The sequence below is a fragment of the Erinaceus europaeus genome, chromosome 6 (genome assembly GCF_950295315.1).
Source record: "Erinaceus europaeus chromosome 6, mEriEur2.1, whole genome shotgun sequence".
NCBI classification, from domain to species: Eukaryota; Metazoa; Chordata; class Mammalia; order Eulipotyphla; family Erinaceidae; genus Erinaceus; species Erinaceus europaeus.
In genome coordinates, this window is record NC_080167.1 from 3,832,766 (window position 1) to 3,849,704 (window position 16,939).

The 16,939-nt window shown below is 63.9% G+C and overlaps 1 protein-coding gene across 8 annotated transcripts; it reads left to right on the plus strand.

Annotated features, from left to right (window-relative positions):
• The first annotated feature begins 117 nt into the window (after positions 1 to 117).
• Positions 118 to 16,701, plus strand: HPS4 (HPS4 biogenesis of lysosomal organelles complex 3 subunit 2). 8 transcript variants are annotated; one of them, XM_060192586.1, is made up of 15 exons: positions 118 to 243; positions 3,176 to 3,291; positions 3,395 to 3,597; positions 5,140 to 5,268; positions 6,719 to 6,862; positions 7,142 to 7,249; positions 7,431 to 7,547; positions 8,441 to 8,493; positions 9,293 to 9,365; positions 10,303 to 10,339; positions 11,072 to 11,174; positions 11,601 to 12,378; positions 14,581 to 14,716; positions 14,943 to 15,051; positions 16,001 to 16,701. In XM_060192586.1, the coding sequence occupies exons 2-15, from the start codon at positions 3,282 to 3,284 to the stop codon at positions 16,170 to 16,172; spliced, it is 2,172 nt and encodes a 723-aa protein (XP_060048569.1). In that variant the 5' UTR covers positions 118 to 243; positions 3,176 to 3,281; the 3' UTR covers positions 16,173 to 16,701. The 8 variants fall into 8 exon arrangements, with proteins under 8 accessions (XP_060048569.1, XP_060048563.1, XP_060048566.1 ...); XM_060192580.1 differs by having other exon boundaries at positions 119 to 243; positions 8,399 to 8,493; positions 16,001 to 16,699; XM_060192583.1 differs by having other exon boundaries at positions 119 to 243; positions 3,400 to 3,597; positions 8,399 to 8,493; positions 16,001 to 16,699.
• The last annotated feature ends 238 nt before the right edge of the window (positions 16,702 to 16,939 follow it).

Consider the following 16,939-nt stretch of genomic DNA (forward strand, 5'->3'; position numbering starts at 1 on the left):
GCTCGGCGGCCGTCGCTCTCGGAGGTCACCGGCTGGCGCGCCGGGGCGACGTCATCGCGCGTGTAGACGTCATCGCGCCTGTAGACGGCATCGCGTGTAGACGTCACCGCGCGTGTTGACGTCATCGGCGCGCGCCGGAGAGCTGGGGCCGGAGGGCCGCGCGGACGGACCGGCCTCGGACTCCCGGCTGCGCCGCTTCCCGCCTCCGCGCCCCCGGGCGGCCTGGCGCCTCTTCGCGGCCGGGTGGGTCCCAGGAGTCCGTCCCGGAGCCGCTGCCCGCCGGACCCAGCCCGGCTTCCGGGGTCCCGCACCCCGCCCGGCCCTTCCCGGCTTGGCACTGCCCCACGCAAGCTGGCGACCTGCTACCGGGGACACCCCACCCCGGGGACACCCCACCCTGGGGACACCCCACCCCGGGGACACCCCACCCCGGGGACACCCCCACCCCGGGGACACCCCACCCAGGGAACAACCGACCCCGGGGACACCACAACCCCAAGGGACACCCCACCCCGGGGACACCACCACCCAGAGACACCACACCCCGGGGACACCCCGACAACCCACCCCGGGGACACCACCACCCCGGGGAACACCCCCACTCCGGGGACAACCAACCCCGTGGACACCCCCACCCAGAGACACCACACCCCGGGGACACCACCACCCCGGGGACACCCCACTTAGGGGACAACCCACCCCGAGGACCCGCCATCCCAGGAACCCCCACTCGGGGGACACCCCCACCCCAGGGACACCCCTACCCTGGGGACACCCCCATCCCGGGGACACCCACACCCCTTTCCCTTTCAGGCATCAACCCCGACGGCCCCAGCTGAGCAAGGACAGACAGACAGACAGACTGCAGGACTGACTCGCGGCCCCGGGGAGGGTGACAAGTGGGGACCACACACCTGCAACCTTGTGACTTGGCAGACAGTGACAGCAGAACGTTCCTCCTTGAAATGTCTCCGTCATTTACTACCGGGTAGAGGCAGAAACTGAGAAGGGAGGACCAGACAGACAGACAGACAGACCGCTGCAGCCCTGCTTCACCTGAAACCCGGGAAGCTCTCCCCCACCCCCCCACCCCCTGACTGGGGGCTTGAACCCGGGTCCTCGCTGCACTGTTCTCTGCGTGCTTAACCAGGTGTGCCACCGCCAGGCCCTGTTTCTGTTGAAACCACGACTAGCCCTTGCTGTGTCTTCCTGCAGGGCGTTATCAGACCAGGCCTTGGCGGACGTGGGAAGGAAGGCTGCTTTTAGCCTGGTGGCCGCACACATTTAGCTGCCTGAGGAAGTCGGCCGGCGGGCCGAGGGCCAGCACAGGGGCAGGAGAGCAGCCTTTCCACTGAAGTCACATGGACCTCTTGAGTTGTCCTCTTTGAAAACCACTCGCCAAATTCTTTTTTCTTCTTCTCCTTTTCTCCTTCTCCTTCTTCTTCCCCAGCCCACTGATTACCCTGGGCTTGTCCAGGTGACCGTGCCTTGATTTGGAGTCATTTATGACTGTCAGCCAGTCGATTTGCACAGCTGGACTTTGCCACCCAGACCCTTTTCACATTCAGTTGCTTTTTCTCTTCTGCAAGACACACAGTCCGAGGGACTCAGGGTCGGCCTCTGAAGTCTTGCTACCTTCTTTTTATGACGATTACTTTTTCTTGAAATTTTTTTATTATTTATTTGTTTATGGGATAGAGACAGCCAGAAATCGAGAGGGAATAGGGAGATAGAGAGGGAGAGAGACAGAGAGACACCTGCAGCCCTGCTTCACCACTTGTGAAGCTTTCCCCCTGCAAGTGGGGACTGGGGGGCTTGAACCCAGGTCCTTGCGCACTCTAACGTGTGCGCTTAACCAGGTGCGCCACCACCCAGCCCCTATGACTATTGCTTTTTTTTAAAGATGATGTCCTTTTTTTTTTTTACTTACTCCCTTTTGTTGCCTTTGTTGTTTTATTGTTGTAGTTACTGCTGTTGTTGGATAGGCCCTCCCCACTAGTTCCTGCAACCAGCGGGCTGAACCCTAACCTCCCTCCAAAGGGATACATATATATATATACATATATATATATATATATATATATGTTTTAAAAAAATATTTCCTTTTTGTTGCCCTTGTCTTTATTGTTGTAGTTATTATTGTTGTTGATGTCGTCATCATTGGATAGGACAGAGATAAATAGAGAGAGGAGGAAAAGACAGACACCTGCAGACCTGCTTCACCGCCTGTGAAGCGACTCCCCTGCAGGTGGGGAGCCGGGGGCTCAAACCAGGATTTTTATGCCAGTCCTTGCAGTTTGTGCCTCCTGGCTTAACCTGGTATGCTACTGCCCAACTCCCATAAATGTCCTTCTTAAAAACATTCTACTTACTATTGGAGAGAGACGGAAATTGAGAGGGGAGGGGGAGATAGGGAGAGAAAGAGACACCTGCAGCCCTGCTTCACCACTCGTAAAGCTTTCCCTTTGCAAGTGAGAGCCGGGGGCTTGAATCTGCATCCTTGCACATTGTAATCTGAGTGCTTAACCAGGTGCGCCACTGCCTGGCCCCATTATTATTATTATTATTACTACTACTACTAAGATTTATTTATTTGACTAGAGAGAAGACAGAAGAACACTCTGGCCTATGCAATGCCATGGGTCAAACTCAGGACCTTACCTTCTACCCCTGAGCTACCTCACAGGCAGCTTTTTTTTTTTTTTTTTAATATTCATTTATTCCCTTTTGTTGCCTCTGTTTTTTCATTGTTGTAGTTAATGTTGTTGTTGGATAGGACAGAGAGAAATGGAGAGAGGAGGGGAAGACAGGGGGAGAGTGACACCTGCAGACCTGCTTCACCGCTTGTGAAGCAACTCCCCTGCAGGTGGGGAGCAGGGGGCTCGAACCGAGATCCTTACGCGGGTCTTTGAGCTTTGCGCCACCTGCGCTTAACCCACCGCGCTACCACCCAACTCCCCACAGGCTGCTTTTTTATTTCGATTTTTAAGCACAGTGTTCAGTTATTTTTAGAAAACTTTCGAAGTATCGGCTGTCTTCACTGTGCTGGGTCACATGCTCACTCGTGGGCTTCTGGAATAATGTATTCCTTGTGTTTATTTCAGGGCCGAGGCAGGGCCGCTTGATGAGAAAGCTTCAGAAAAAAAAAAAAAATTCTTTTTTTTTTTTTTTAAAGAACTCTGAGAGTGGCTTGAAACCAAACCAGCTCGAGTCCGCATCTGTCTGTCTGCCGAGAGCCATTGCGAGCGGCCAGTCCGCAGACACCCGCGCCGCTGGCGCTCATGGAACCAGGTCAGTGACCGAGAGGCCCGGACCGGACCTCGCAGGCATCCCGCCCGTCTGCGGGGAAGGGAAGGGAAGTGGCACTTTGGAGCTGAATGAAAACGCAAAGCAGAGCAGATGACACTGGCGTCTGAGGGCACCGCCACCCGCCGCCACCCGCCACGGCCGCTTCCCTGGATCGGTGCCGACAGCAGTCGCGCCCGGAGAGCCGGGGACACAGCGGGGACAGAGAGGCAGGCTGCGAAGGGCACCGGGGGCCCGGGAGACCCAGGCCATGGCTGCCCCCCCTTCCGCAGAGCGGAAGCCGGCGTCCTGGTGAGTAGCAAGGCCGGCCTGGGCCAGCTCCTGGCGGCAGCTGCGGGCTGGGTGGGCGTCGCGTCTCAGGGCCCCAGGACCTCCAGCCACCAGGCCGCCTTGACGTCTCACAGGGAGCAAATAAAAGCTTCTCTCTACCCCAGGCTGAGCAGCCGGACCACACGTACCCCGAGGCTGGGGGGGGGTGGGCTGGTGGGGAGATGGCAGGAGAGAGCCCCCCACCCCAAGTCGGGTCCTGCCAGCGGCGGCCGTGATCCCAAGGGGTGCTCCCGGCGTCCCCGGAAAGACGAGGTGCTGGGCTGGCCGCTGGGCTCTCAAGAGCCGTTGCCCAGTAGAGGTGGGGATGGGGGCGTGGGGGGGGGGCGTGGAGGTGGACCAGCTTCAGGGCGACCCCTGGCCTCTCCCCGGTGTACCTGGCAAGGCGGGCTGGGCGAGGTGGGGCCTATGGAACCCAGCGGTGGGGTTTCTCAGCTGTTTGCTTGTTTGTTTGTTTTGGTCGTGGCCTGTTACTGTGTGAGAGTCCTGAGCCAGACTCAGCTCTGTTGTGTCTGTGCCCTTCTGCCCACCCCGCTTGTGGCCCTGGAACTGTGGAGTGTGACCCGGGCCAGGAGCTGAGCTGGCGCTTCTCCCCGCGAGGGTCATGGGGCGCAGACGGGAAGAAGAGCAGAGGGACGGGGCGTGGGCACGGCGTGGGCCCTGCTCTCTAAGCCGTCGTGAGCTCTTGGAGACAGAAAGCTTCAGCCTTCGAGGGGTTTGCTGGACTTTGGTTTTTTGTCTGGAGTTTTCTCTGGGGCTTGGTGCCAGCACTATGTACGAATCCCCTGCTCCTGGGGGGTCATTTTCCCCTTTTTTTTTTGGCATAGAACAGAGAGAAATGGAGAGAGGAGGGGAAGATAGAGAGGGAGAGAGAAAAAGAGACACGTGCAGACCTGCTTCACCGCCTGTGATGCAACCTCCCCCCCCCCCCCCGCTGGACTTTTATTCTTGGTGTTATTGGTAGACTATTTATTTATTTGTTTATCTCCCAGAACACTCCTCAGTTCTGAGTTGTGGTGGAGATGGGGATTGAACCTGGGATCTCAGGTTTGACCCACTGTTCTATTCCCCTGGCCAGATCTCATTATTATTACTATTTTAAAATATTTATGTATTCCCTTTTGTTGCCCTTGTTATTTTATTGTTGTAGTAGTTATTGTTGTTGTGGTTATTACTGATGTCATAGTTGTTGGACAGGACAGAGAGAAATGGAGAGAGGAGGGGAAGACAGAGAGGAGGAGAGAAAGACAGACACCTGCAGACCTGCTTCACCGCCTGGGAAGCGACTCCCCTGCAGGTGGGGAGCCGGGGGCTCGAACCGGGATCCTTAGGCCAGTCCCCGCGCTTTGCGCCACCTGCACTTAACCCGCTGCGCTACCGCCCGGCTCCCTCTCTCCTCGCCATGCTTGATCTGGGTGCCGGCGCCTTCTTGGCCGGAACTGAGGTCCTCGTCGTCCACCTGTCCTGCCGCAAAGACGTGAACCTTCAGCGAGGCTGCTCTCGCAGGACAGGGGCCCGCAGACAGCACCGCCCTGTGTCTCCAGGTGGAACTACTTCTTTCTCTACGATGGCTCCAAGGTGACGGGAGAAGGGGACCCGACCCGAGCGGGCATCTGCTACTTTTACCCGCCCCAGGTGAGCCGGCGGGCACGTCCGGAGGTGGGGGGGGGGCTCTGCTTTGTGGCCACGTTCTTTGCGCACCCAGACAGACACTTGGCGTGTTGGCCATCCTGTTGGCTGTGCTGCTCCGGCACCTGCGCCATCCCTCCCGCCTCCCTGGCTCGGTTTCCTTCAGTCCTCAGAAGTCACCTTGTGGGGCCGGGTGGGGGCGCACCTGCTTGAGCGCACGTGTCACAGCGCACAAGGACCCAGGTTCGAGCCCCCGGTTCCCACCTGCAGGGGGAAAGCTTTGCGAGTGGTGAAGCAGGGCTGCGGGTGTCTCTCTGTCTCTCTCCCCCTCTATCTCCCCTTCCCTCTCAATTTCTGGCTGCCTCTATCCAATAAATAGTCAATAAAGAAAATTTTTTTTAAAAAAAAGTCACCTTGTTTGGATGGACATGAAAGTAGAGTGGCTTGAGTCCGCGTGTCCGTGACCGGCGTTCATGCGGACTTTCTCAGTCTCTGTCTCTGATCCTAATTGCCAGCCTTCCCCCCCCCAACCCCCGCCCCCGCCACTACCATTTTGTTTTCCTGGTGTATTTGGAAAAATAGACCCAGATACTAAGCCCCCCCCCCCCCCGTGAAGTCATTGTAGCTGCCCCCCAGTGCTGACGCTGCCTCTGCTCAGACCAGCTCTTCTCTTGTTGTCTTAATGTTACTGAGCCCTCCCTCCCTCCCTCCGTCCGACCCTGCCAGTCAGGATCCGTGAAGTCTGCTCTGTGATTTTGCTGGATTTTCCCTTTTTAAAAAAGATTTTGTTGAGGAGCCCCAGAGCCTCAGAGCATCACTCTGGCACAGGTGAAGCCGGGATCAGACTCAGGGCCTCGTGCCTAAAGGTCCGGTATCCCGGGCCGCCCGTGGCCCCACTCCTCATGGGCCCTCTACCCCCCCCTCCACCGAGTGGCACAGTGTCACAAATCCCGCGCCCTGCCTGGCTCCTCCCTCCTGCCCCGTCGACTCTCAAGGCCTCAAGGCCTCTGTCCCTCAAGCCTGGAGCCAGGGCCTCAAGGACGCCCCAGTCGGGTCTCTGAAGTGTGTCACAGGACGCCGGCTTGCCCCGCAGCTCAGGGTTAGGCGAGATGGGCGAGGAGGCCTGCGTAGCCTCGAATGTGACTCGGGCCCTGGGCACCAGTCGGCTGCCCTGGCCTCTCTCCAGGGGCTCAGTCGGGATGGAGGCCCTGCTTCCGCCCACACGAGCGTGAGCCCCTGGTCCCGGGATGCAGTGGCTCCGGCCGTGGGTGTCCTGTGCCGGTCCCGTCCTCGCCGGCAGGGATCGGCTGGTCTAAAGGCCAAAAGCCGGGTCAGGGCTGGGTCCCCAAGGCCTTCATTCCCACCCCTGAAAGTGCAGCAGCACGCTAGGTCTGGCAGTGGCCACGCTCGCCCGTCCACCCCCTCACTTGGGACGACCCCCCCCCCCCCCCCACAGACCCCACTTGACCACCAGGAGCTGCTCTGCGGGCAGATCGCGGGGGTCGTCCACTGCGTCTCCGAAGTCTCCAGCTCCGCCCCCGCTCTCGTCCGCCTGCGGAAGCTGAAATTCGCCGTGAGGGTGGATGGAGATTACCTCTGGGTGAGTTCAGGCCGGGCCGGCCCACGGCTGCGTCTCCCCAGCCTTGTCGGGCGGTGAGCCGCGCTGGTTGAGGAAGGAACCCTGGGGCTCCCCGGCCCGGCTCCCCTCCCTCTCGGCCCCTGAGCTCTGCCCAGCCCCCACGCTGCCCCTTCCTCACCGGGCCGGGTGCTCCGTGAGTAGGCTGCTTGCTTCTGGTCAGTTAGTTTTGTTGGCGGTGGCGGCCGCAGGGATGGCCCGGGCACTCGGCCGGGCGCTGAGTGGCGTCCTGCTGCCCCGCAGGCGCTGGGCTGCATCGTGGAGCTCCCCGACGTCAGCTGCAGGCAGCTCCTGGATCAGCTCATCGGCTTCTTCCGCTTCCACCACGGGCCCGTGGCTCTTGCCTACAGGGTAGGAGGCCCGGCGGGCTTGGCACGGGGCTTTCACTCTCTCGGGGCTTCCGTCCGGCGACCCCGTTCACTCCCGGCCCGGGCTGCTGCGAGCTCAGAGCCGCCCTCCCTCCCTCCCCGGCGCCCCCGTGCGGATGAGCTCTGTGGGGCTGAGACACTGAGCCCCGCTCCCGCGGTTCCAGCATCACTCGCGGGAGGCCCTGAGCGCCGAGTGGGACGCCTCCATCCGGCGGATTCTGAGGAGCTCCGGCGACCTGCACAGGGTCTTCAACTCCCTCTGGAACCTGGACCGCACACAGGTGCCTCCCTCCTCCTCCCCCATGGCACCTGCAAGGCACAGCATAGGGGCACCTGGTCTCCCCCCCAAAGGCACTGCGCCCTGGGAAGGAAGCTGGGTGCTGGGTGCCGGGCCAGAATTGCAGTCCGGCCCCACGCTGCTGCCTGCACGCTGGCAGCTGAGCTCAGTCCAGTCAGGCATCTCCCCCCCCCCCCCCGTCACCGCCCTCACCTCTGTCCACAGCCTGCCCCCCACCCCCGGCCCCGGCCAACACCCATGATGCAATGAGACAAGACTGAGATGGCCCAGAGGGTCCTACTCAGCTGTCTGGAGGCTCCTCCTCTCTGGGAGCGCCGCCCTGGGTTCAGCTCTTCCCCGAGTCAAAGGTGCCCCCGTGCCAGTGTCCACACACGAGCAGGAGCCGTGTGCCTGGTGCCACCTCCCAGTGATGCTCTCATGGCCGGCACGTGGCGTCTGTGTCTGTGACCTGCCGACCCGTGAACAGGTGCGGGCCGCGGTCTCTGTGACCTGCCGACCCGTGAACAGGTGCGGGCCACGGTGTCTGTGACCTGCCGACCCGTGGACAGGTGCGGGCCGCGGTCTCTGTGACCTGCCGACCCGTGGACAGGTGCGGGCCGCGGGGAGGTGGGCGGCCGCGCTCCCTGCAGAGCCTCAGGAAGTCTCAGGAAGTGTCCGGCACTGCCCAAGGCCCCCCACCCCTGCCCAGAACTGGGGCTCACCACTCACTCGCTCGGTGTGTCCAGTCTGGGTGAGGGAGGGCGCAGAGACCCCAGGAGGGACCCCTTTTCCCGAGCTTGGGGGCGTGCTTCCTTCCCTTCCTGGTCCGACTGCCCCCGGCATCTCCCCCGCCAGGTGGAGCCGCTGCTGCTGCTGAAAGCGGCCCTCATCCTGCAGGCCTGCCAGCGTGCCCCTCACATCCTCGCCGGCTGCATCCTCCACCGGGACCTGTGAGTGAGCCGGACCTGCGCTGCACCCACTTGCCCGGCTGGCTGTCCCTGCCTCCTGCAGCTCCCACCCCATCTCCCAACCCCCGGGTGCCCTTCACCGGCCAGCTCTAGGCAGCAGCCTTGGCGCAGAGCAGACGCATCGGCTTGTCTCTTATTCACAGTGTGTGCGTGTCTACCTGTGAGCAGAGCTTCAAGTCAGGAGCCATGGTGACTGGAGAGAGAGGGAGAGAGAGAGGGCGCTCGGTGGGTAGGATGCATGCCTTGCTGCGTGTGTGGCCGGGTTCGAGCCCTGGACCATGTGAGGAGTGTCGTGGGGCCAGGGCAAGCTCTGGCTCTGTGCTGTCTTGTGTGCGTCTGGTCAGAAGGCCGCCCTGGGGTGGGGGGCTTCTGCCAGGCTCACACAGCCATGCCCACGGAGACGGCTTCCCGGCTCCCAGGCGGTCTTCACGGCCTGCCCAGTAGCGTGCCGTGCCCGGGCCTGGGTGGGCGATGTGCCTGTCTTCCCGCCTGTGCCCGCCCTGCTCCTGCCAGCCTCACGCGGGCGTGGGGCAAGTGGCCTCGAGGTCCCCACACTTCTCCCTGTGGCTGGAGGGGCTCTGGCAGCCGAGAGCTTCCCTGGCCACTCTGCCGAGTCCGTAGCCCGGGGTCCTCGGTGCTGGCGGTCCAGCTCCCCAGGCTTCTTGCCGCCTCTCTCGCTTGGCCTCCCCGTCCCCCGCCCGCGCTCAGCGACCCTGTGCACATGGCGGGGGGTTGGGGGCAGTTTGTCCTCTCACGTGTCCCCGCACCTCTGCCCTTCCAGGATCGTCAGCACCCAGCTCCCGCCCTCCCTCACTGCCAAGGTCCTGCTCTGCCGAGCTGCTGCCCGGGACCAGGTACGGCGCAGCCCAGCTGGGGGGGGGGGGGGCTCCTGCCAGTTCGGGGGCCAGGCAGCCTCGCGCCAGGGTATGCACTTCACCAGACACACCACCACCCGCCCCCACTTAAAAAAAAAACCTTTCTTCCCCAGAACACTTTTTAAAAAATATTTATGTCCTTTTGTTGTCTTATTGTTGTAGTCATTATTGTTGTTGGACAGGACAGAGCGAAATGGAGAGAGGAGGGGAAGACAGAGAGGGGGAGAGAAAGACAGACACCTGCAGACCTGCTTCACCACCTGTGAAGCGACTCCCCTGCAGGTGGGGAGCCGGGGGCTCGAACCTGCTAAGGTGGCTTCTAAGGAGAATGGGCAGAAAGACAGTTGATAAAGATCTTTAAAAATTACTTACTGATGGGACAGTTGGGAAAGGAGAGGGGGAGAGAGAGAGAGATGCTGAGAGAGCCAGGCCATCACTCGGGACACGTGATGCCGGGGATTGAACCTGAGACCTCGTGCTTGCGGAGTCCAGCCCCTGTCTCACGGCGAGGCCTTTCTTAGTGAAAATCACTGTGGCCAGGACGGTTTCGTTTCATTTTGCTTTGTTTGGGTGCTGCCAAAGCCTTTGGGGGAGGAGGCTGCTCCGCCCCCCCCCCCCCCCCCCCCCCGCTCTGAGGTGGGTCAGCCTACAGCCCAGCTCTGGGTCGGCACTGGGCATCCAGCGGATCCGAGCTGGACCTGCGTGGTGGGGAGCGAGCTCTGTGCCTGTGGGCCACGCGGCCCTGCTCTCAAGAGACGGGGGCCGGGGGTGCGCTGGGCAGCGCGGGGCCTGTGTCCATCTGCTGTGCTGCGGCTCTGGGCCCGGTGGGGCAGCCGAGCAGATGGCACCGTGAGCTCCTGCTGGAGAGGCCAGGGGAGCGTGGTGCTGGCACCAGCATCTCTGTGCTTGTTTTCAGAGCGTGCCCACAGGAGGGCAGGTCCTGCCGAAGCCTGGTAAGTGCTCACTGCCAGGCTACCTGACCCCGGGGAGGCCCGGGAGCAGAGAACAGACAGAGCAGAGCTTCAGGGCTGCATCTCGGGGCTGGGAGATAGCTCGCCTGGCAGAGTGCATGCCTTCCTTGTCCTGCGGTGGCTCCGGGTATAAAGCTGGCTCCACGTGGGAGCACCGTGGGTGGTGCCCGGAGGGCCCCAGGCATGGGGGAGGCAGGGCTGTGGGGTCCCTCCTCTCCTGTCTCCCCCTCTCCAAGAATAAGAAAACTGGGGCACCGGGGAGGTGACTTGGTGGCAGAGGCCCCGGCACCACGCGGGAACTCCGTGCATCTCCCCCGGAGGCTGCCCAGTGCCGACTCTGCCCTGTGGCCCTGGGTCTGCTCCCCAGGAGCAGATGGAAGAGGTCACCTGTCAGTTCCCCGAGGGGGCGCTCACGACGTCCGCATGTTTCCAGGCCTCACTGGGGGCCGCGTTGGGGCCGGGTCCCGGGGCTCAGGCCGGGGGTGGGTGAGCTGGAAGCAGGATGTGGCAGGTCCCCTCCCTCAGGCGTGTGTCTGTCCTCACTGTCACTGGTCCCCACCCCCACCCCCCGAGTGGGCTCTGTTGGGTTTGTGGCCTTGGCCTGTGGCTTCTGTCCTGGCCGAGGACCTCGCCCCTGCTGGCCCCTGTTGGGCTGTGTCCCGCGGTGTGGTGCCCGCCCCGATGCCCTCCAGGACCATCCTTACTGTTTTGCAGCCCCGGGAGTGGTGCTGCCCCCGGATGTCCAGATCGAGTCCGTGTTCCTGACCCTGGAGGAGGCGGCCGTCCTCCGGGAGTTCCCGGCAGAGGGGCTGACTGGGTAAGGGGGCCCCGGGCCTGCCCCCACCTTGCTCAAGGACCCCCTTGCTGACTGAGCCAGACTGTCCCCCCCCCAGGCGCAGCTCCTCCACGCTCTGCCCCCCGGGAGGACACTGGAGCCTCACCCTAGAGGCGGCGATGGGCGGAGTGAGGGCTGGAAACTGAGTCTGAGGCCCACCAGCCCCGGGTCCCCAGGTGTCCTCTCCCAGCCCCTAGGGGCTCGCTCAGGCCACATGTGGACCCGTGCCCGTGGGGAGGGACTCTGGCAGCCCCCAGGCCAGGCGTCAGCTTGCTCTCACCTCAGGGCTGTAGCCTGAGGGCCTCTGTCACCCACTTGTCACCCACTTGTCACCCACCCGTGGTTGTGCGCTGGTCTGGGTGGGCACCTCCTGCCTCCCTTCAAACCCACCTCCCGCTCCCTCCCCAGCCGTCCAGAGCCTGCAGCCCAGCAGCCCCCAGAGGGCCAGAGCACACCTCTCGTGACAGAGACCCCCCCCGGGCCCGGGCCCAGAGGCACGGCGGGGTCCTCCGGCCAGGAGGGGCAAGGATGCACCTCCACCAGTGACCAGGAGCAGTGGGGACCCTTGCCTGCGGATGCCCGTGCGCCCCCCAGTGGCCAGGAGGGTCAGGACCACGCAGCCAGCCAGAGTCAGGAGAGCGACGTGTCCCTGAGACTGGACAGTCCTGCCTGGGCCCCCGGCCCTGGGCTCCACGGCCCCCCGGGGAAGGGTCCTGCCTCCCTGGGTGAGGAGGAGCTGGACTGGCCTGAGCCCCGTGTCCCAGGAGCCGCTGCCTCCCCGTGCAGGGGCACCCCGGCCGAGCCTCCTGAGCCAGGGGACACGGCCCCGAGCAGCTGCTACACCCCCTCTCCTGAGACGCCCTCCCAGAATGGAGCTGCAGAACAGCTCGGAGGCCTTCCTGGATGTGGCAGCCAAGCACCTGCCTGCCGAGAAGAGCCCCTGCCCGGAGAGACAGGCAGGCCCTGGGCGTCTTCCTCAGCTCCCAGACAGAGAGGGCCTGAACCTCCCGAAGGGGGCCCCGGGGGTCCAGCGGCAGACTGTGCGGGCGCAGACGACGGGGCCGGCCGGGTGCCCCTCGAGGGCCTGGTGCCCATGAACCTCTACACTCACAGAGTCAAGGGGCTGGTGCTGGCCCTGCTGGCCGAGAGCCCACTGCTGGGGGATCCCGAGGCCATTCAGGAGGTGGTGAGTGTCTCTGCTCCCGAGAGGGGCCCTGGGGGGAGGGTCTGCCCTGCCAGGCTGGGGGAGGGTGTGAGGCGCGGGCTCTGCTGGGGGACAGCCCCCTCCCTGGCCGTGGGTCACGTGTCCCCCTCGGGACCTCACGCCTCGCGGCCAGTCCTCCTACAAACTCTCTGTTCTTTTCCTTACGTTTATTTTGGAGACAGACAGACAGACAGACACATTGAGAGAGGGGAGGGCAGACAGGAAGGGAGACAGGCAGGCCTGTGTCACCATTTGAGAAGTCCATCTCCCCATCTCCCCCCCCCCCCCACACACACACACACACACACACGGGGATGGGGCTTGAACCCAGGTCCGCGGGCATGGTAATGTGTGTGCACTCGCCACCCAGGCCCCCCCATGTATCGACAGAGAGAGACCTAGCAAGACACTGGCCTGGGGGGTGCCTGCAAGCCCCTGCCCCTGCCCAGAAGGGAGGAGGGAGGAAGGCGGGAGCCGCAGCCTCTCTGGCCCCCCCCCCGCCCCCCCGTCCTCAGCAGCCTGGTGTGGGGTGTGGGGGAGGCCCAGTGGTTGTCCTGGCCAGGCCCCCCATGCACAGGCCGCCCCCTCATCCCTGCACACAGCTGCCAGCTGGTTCCGACTGATTCCAGAGGGCGCTGAGCACCCCTCCCCTCCCCACCCCCCAGCCTGAGTGACCTGGGGAGCAGTTGCCATGGTGACAGCCGCTGGCTTGCCTGGCTGGGATGGCAGCCACGCCTGGCTTCTGTTCTGAAACCCACGTCATCCCATCAGCCTCCAGAGACGCCATCCGCTGGGGTGGGAGGGGGGGACTCGCCCCCCGGGCCCATCGCACCCCTGCTCCAGGGAGCCACGTGACAGCCCTCCTTAGGTGGGGAGGGCCTTGCCTGTGGGAGCCTGGCCTCCGACCTTCCTGGTTGGGGACTGGGAACGTGACCTCCCCAAGCAGGGGGTGACTGCTGACCACACCAGGTCGCGGGCCGCCCAGCCCCAGGGTGTCGCCTCTCACAGCCCTGACCTTGGGGAGGGGGAGGCGAGGAGGTCGTCACCCTGCCCCGGTGGCTTCTGGGATGTGGCGCTTACGAGGACAGCGGCTCCTGGGGGCAGCGCGGGCGAGGAGCTTGGCCCACAGATCGGCGAGTCAGCTGAGGCGGCTCTCAGCCAGCTGGGAGCCCCCCTCCCACCAGCCCTCGGGGGCCTGCTGGGAGCACAGGACTCCTGGCCTTCAGCCCTTCCTGGCCGCGGGGCCTGGGGTCGGGCTGGCTGTGCACCGCAAGGCTGCTCTTGCTCAAGGGAGACTGTGCTCCAGCACCCTCCCTGCAGGCCGGGCACAGCGGTGTGAGGGACCCGGGCCGCGTGCCAGGCTGCCCTGAGCCTCCTGGGGAGGAGTGACCTCTGCACACAGCCCGGCCCTACAGTGTCCTCACCTGGCCGGGGACGGGGACCCTACCGGCCTTTCCCATCCGTGACAGGCTCCCGTTCCTTTCTTCCTCTCGGTCACGATTAATGAGATGCATGCGCCAGCGTCCGGCTCAGCTCAGCTGCGGGTGGTGGGCATCACCGCGTTGCCCTCTCCCAGCCCTGGGGGTACCCAGCTTGCACCTTGGCTGCAGGCACCAGTTTCCCCCTTTTTAAAATGACTTTTTTAGTATTTATTTATTCCCTTTTGTTGTCCTTGTTTTATTGTTGTAGTTATTATTGATGTCGTCATTGTTGGATAGGACAGAGAGAAATGGAGAGAGGAGGGGAAGACAGAGAGGGGGAGAGAAAGACAGACACCTGCAGACCTGCTTCACCGCCTGTGAAGCGACTCCCCTGTAGGTGGGGAACCGGGGGCTTGAACCAGGATCCTTACGCCGGTCCTTGCGCTTGGCGCCACGTGCACTTAACCCACTGCGCTACCGCCTGACTCCCCCTTAAAATGATTTTTGAATAGACTTACTGTTATCTGACAGGACAGAGAAGTTGAGAGGGGAGGGGGATAGCGAATGCCGGACCTGGGTGTGGGGGTGGCTCGGTGACACCAGGCAGGTGTGAGGCCGTGGGCCCGTTACCGGTGCTGCAAATAATAGTAAGAAATGAAAAGCCAGCACCTGCCAAAGGGCGGGGGGCTCCGGCCGGGGTCTGTCCGCCTCCCTGAGCAAAGGCGGGGGTCCAGCCAGGGTCTCACCGCTCTCCTGCCCGCAGCACCACAGCAGCCTGGCCTCCCTCAACGGGCTGGAGGTGCACCTGCAGGAGACGCTGCCCCCCGCCGCTGCGCCCGCCGGCTCCCGCAGGGCCTACAACTTCACGCACTTCGACCGTGTGCAGAACGTGCTGGCTGGTAAGCTGAGGTGCCCCTCCTCAGGCCACCCTGCTGGGGCTCACCCAGAGCTGATGCCCGGGGTGGGGGGTCTCGACAGACTCCTTGGTCACTGGCCCCCTCCCTGCCGGTGGTCTGCATACGTGCTCAGTGGGCTGCCATCGGCTCTGGCTCTCAGAACCGGACTCGGGGGAGGGGGACCAGCGATGCGTCCTCTGGTCTTCCCACTCCTGTTCTCTCCCCAAAGCGAACCAGCCCCAGGCAGCCACAGCCCAGGACCGCCGCTTCCTCCAGGCCATCACCCTGATGCACACGGACTTTGCCCAGATGCCCACGCTCTACGAGATGACCGTCGGGTGAGCGCCCGTCCCCGAGGACGGTCCCCACCCTGCTCCAGGAGCCACCCGGCACCTTCCCGTCCCATCCCTGCCGGGGCTCCCTCCAGGTGCAGTGGAGGAGCTGCTGTCTCCCCCGGACCCGGCCGTCCCTGGGGCGCAGGGACTCTGTCCCGTCACAGTGGCACAGGTTCCGCGCCTACCCGCCCACCCCTCCCCGCGGTGCGGCTGGCCCCAGGGTCTGTCTCTGGCTGTGCCCTGCCAGCGTATGAGGCACGAACCGCCAGCGTCTCCTCTGGGCCCCCGTCCCCCGAGCACCGCCAGCCAGTGGGCACAGCTGCTCGCCAGCTCTGTCTGCACCTGCATTGCCCGTTTCCGGGGCACTGTGTTCAGGGGGAAGGGTGCTGGTGCATGCCACCCGCCGCTACACTCAGTGCCTCCTCCAGCTGGCGTGGGGCCACAGTGACGGCCCCTCGGACTTTTAAGATGGGGCAGACGTGTGTGTGTGTGTGGGGGGGGGGGGGGCGCGGGGGGGTAAGGTGTCCAGGCGCATCTGCTGAGGGGCGTTTGTGTGTGTGTGGGGGGTGCAGCCATCTCTGATGCTCGGCCTGGAGATAGAAGCAGTGATGTGCGTCCTTGTCCGTCTGTCCTCTAAGACTCCAGCTGCACATCCGTCTGTTGGAGCAAAGGGCTGAGCAGCTGAGCGGGCCGCAGGGCAGGGCAGGGTAGGAGCGGGTGACACTTCTGAGCCACCCTGCTGGCCCAGCAGGAGGCCGGGCTCCTTCTCCCTTGCGGGGTGCCCCTGGGGGCAGTCCCAGGCCAATGGGGAGCCTGGCCCCAGCCCCTTCTCCCCAAGGGGCGCTTCTCCCGCTGCCTCTCCCCTTCCTGCTGCCCCCTGCCCTGTGCCGGGAGCTCCGTGGGGCCCGAGGTCCCAGGGGCAGCACCGGACCTCCCTCCCTCGCCCCTCCAGGAACGCGGCCACGGCTGTGTTTGCTTGCTGCAGCCCCGTCCAGGAGACCTACTTCCAGCAGCTGGGCCCCACGGCACGCAGCTCCGGCTTCCCCAGCGCCCAGGACGCCGCCTTCAGCCTCCCCAGCAGAGCCAGGCAGAAGCTGCTGAAACACGGGGTGAACCTGCTCTGAGCGGGCGCCCTAGTCTGGCCGCCAGGGGGCGCCCTCCCCCACGGGAAGGTCCCCCATCCTTTCCCGAGGAGTCCCAGCCCTCACTCCCTGCAGACAGATGGGCTGCGAGGGTGGTTCCTCAGGCAGCAGAACTGGAGTACTCAGCACAGCACCCCACGCATGGGCACCCTGGGGTATCTGGCCCATCCAGCCTGCCGGCTCCTCTAGGCCCAGCTGCCCTAGTCTGTCCCGTGTGAAGAGCGCGGGAGTCTCCCCGGCCCATCCCGGGCTCAGCTCCGGATGCAGGTACCGGCCCCGGGACAGGAGCAGGCATGCCAGGGGCACGGGGTTGGGGCCCAGGGTGCTGCGGTGGAGCTTTGCAGGGGCAGCCAGCTCTGCATGGCGGCTTCTGGATGTGTCGCGGGCACGGGTCCCGGAGTTGTGCCGCACCAAGACCGCACGCGCTGGCCCCGGGTGCAGGAAGTTCCGGGCCCCCTTCCACCAGCAGGGCTCAGCCTCCCGTCCTGCGGGAACACGCCGAGAGCTTGTCACGGGGCAGCTTTTTCTTGAGACGTTTCTGAGGCTGGAAATAAAATGACCGGAGACGAGTACGTGCAGTTGAATCCTGGCGATGGGACCCAGGGCGGGGGACGGAGGTGCTGTCTGTGGTGATGGGGGCGCCTGTGCCTGGGACCACTCCCTCCGGCTCTCCTGAGATGCACGGGAGGCCCAGCTTGAGTTGCGGCTGGCGGCCCTGGTGTGCATGTCCTCCCCCCGTGACCCTCATT